This window comes from Penaeus monodon, chromosome 28 (assembly GCF_015228065.2).
Source record: "Penaeus monodon isolate SGIC_2016 chromosome 28, NSTDA_Pmon_1, whole genome shotgun sequence".
Lineage (NCBI taxonomy): Eukaryota > Metazoa > Arthropoda > Malacostraca > Decapoda > Penaeidae > Penaeus > Penaeus monodon.
Window position 1 is genome coordinate 542,312 of NC_051413.1, and position 842 is coordinate 543,153.

General features: G+C 37.3%; 1 protein-coding gene across 2 annotated transcripts in view; it reads right to left on the bottom strand.

The window, feature by feature from the left end:
* Positions 1-842, bottom strand: part of LOC119591248 — a 17,897-nt gene that overhangs the window by 2,973 nt on the left and 14,082 nt on the right. For both annotated transcript variants that reach the window (XM_037939959.1, XM_037939958.1), the window contains exon 15: positions 330-566. In XM_037939959.1, coding sequence (XP_037795887.1) covers positions 330-566 — 237 coding nt within the window. The remainder of the gene's footprint in view (positions 1-329; positions 567-842) is intronic.

Here is an 842-nt window from a genome sequence, read left to right on the forward strand (position 1 = left end):
CTACCTATCTATTTATCTATCTATACACACACACAAATATATACACATACATTGTGAAAACTGTAGAAAAGGCATCAGTAAGAACAAATGACAATACATGGCAAGAGCTGTGTGTATTTTGATGCTATGTCTTCAGAATTACAAAATTTGACAGAAAACAAAATCCTGAACTGAAATTCACAATAGAAACAGAGAAGGCATTAAGAAGACTTGCCAGAAAAGAAAAGGAAGAAATGGAGGGAAATTAGCTGAAAAAAGAAAGCAATAAAAAGAAAATAAATGTAAAGAACAAGAGAAATCTAAATCTAAATAAAAATAAATCCCCTAACCTGAAGGATTTTGGGCACAGGTTACACAAGTGTGGCCGATCCTGCGTGTGAGTTAGCATGTGGGTCTTCAAGTTGTACTTCTCCGTGAAGGCCTTGCTGCACACTTGGCACTGGAAGCTCTGATTGTGCTTGGCCCGGTGCCGCTCAAAACGCGCGGCTGAAGTGAAGGTCTTGTGGCAAGTTTCGCAGGTGTAGGATTCATCCAGGCCGTACGCATTCGATGTCTCTGCAGATTCTCTTTGAGGATAAACGATAAATGAATAGGGTTAGTAGTGTGTATTGAGTTGTTCAAAGGGATGTAGTGTTTTCAGCATACAGGTGGAAATAGAAGAATAGAATCTTATTTCCTGGGCAAATATTTAAGCTTGTATATGTTCCAGATATTGTGGATAAAAGGTATGATATGAAAAGCATGAACTCCTGAAACTTTTTTTCATAAAAAACAATAGCAAGCAACAAGCCACATATAGAAAGGAAAAAATAACCCATTTCTAACAGACAGATGAAATTCAT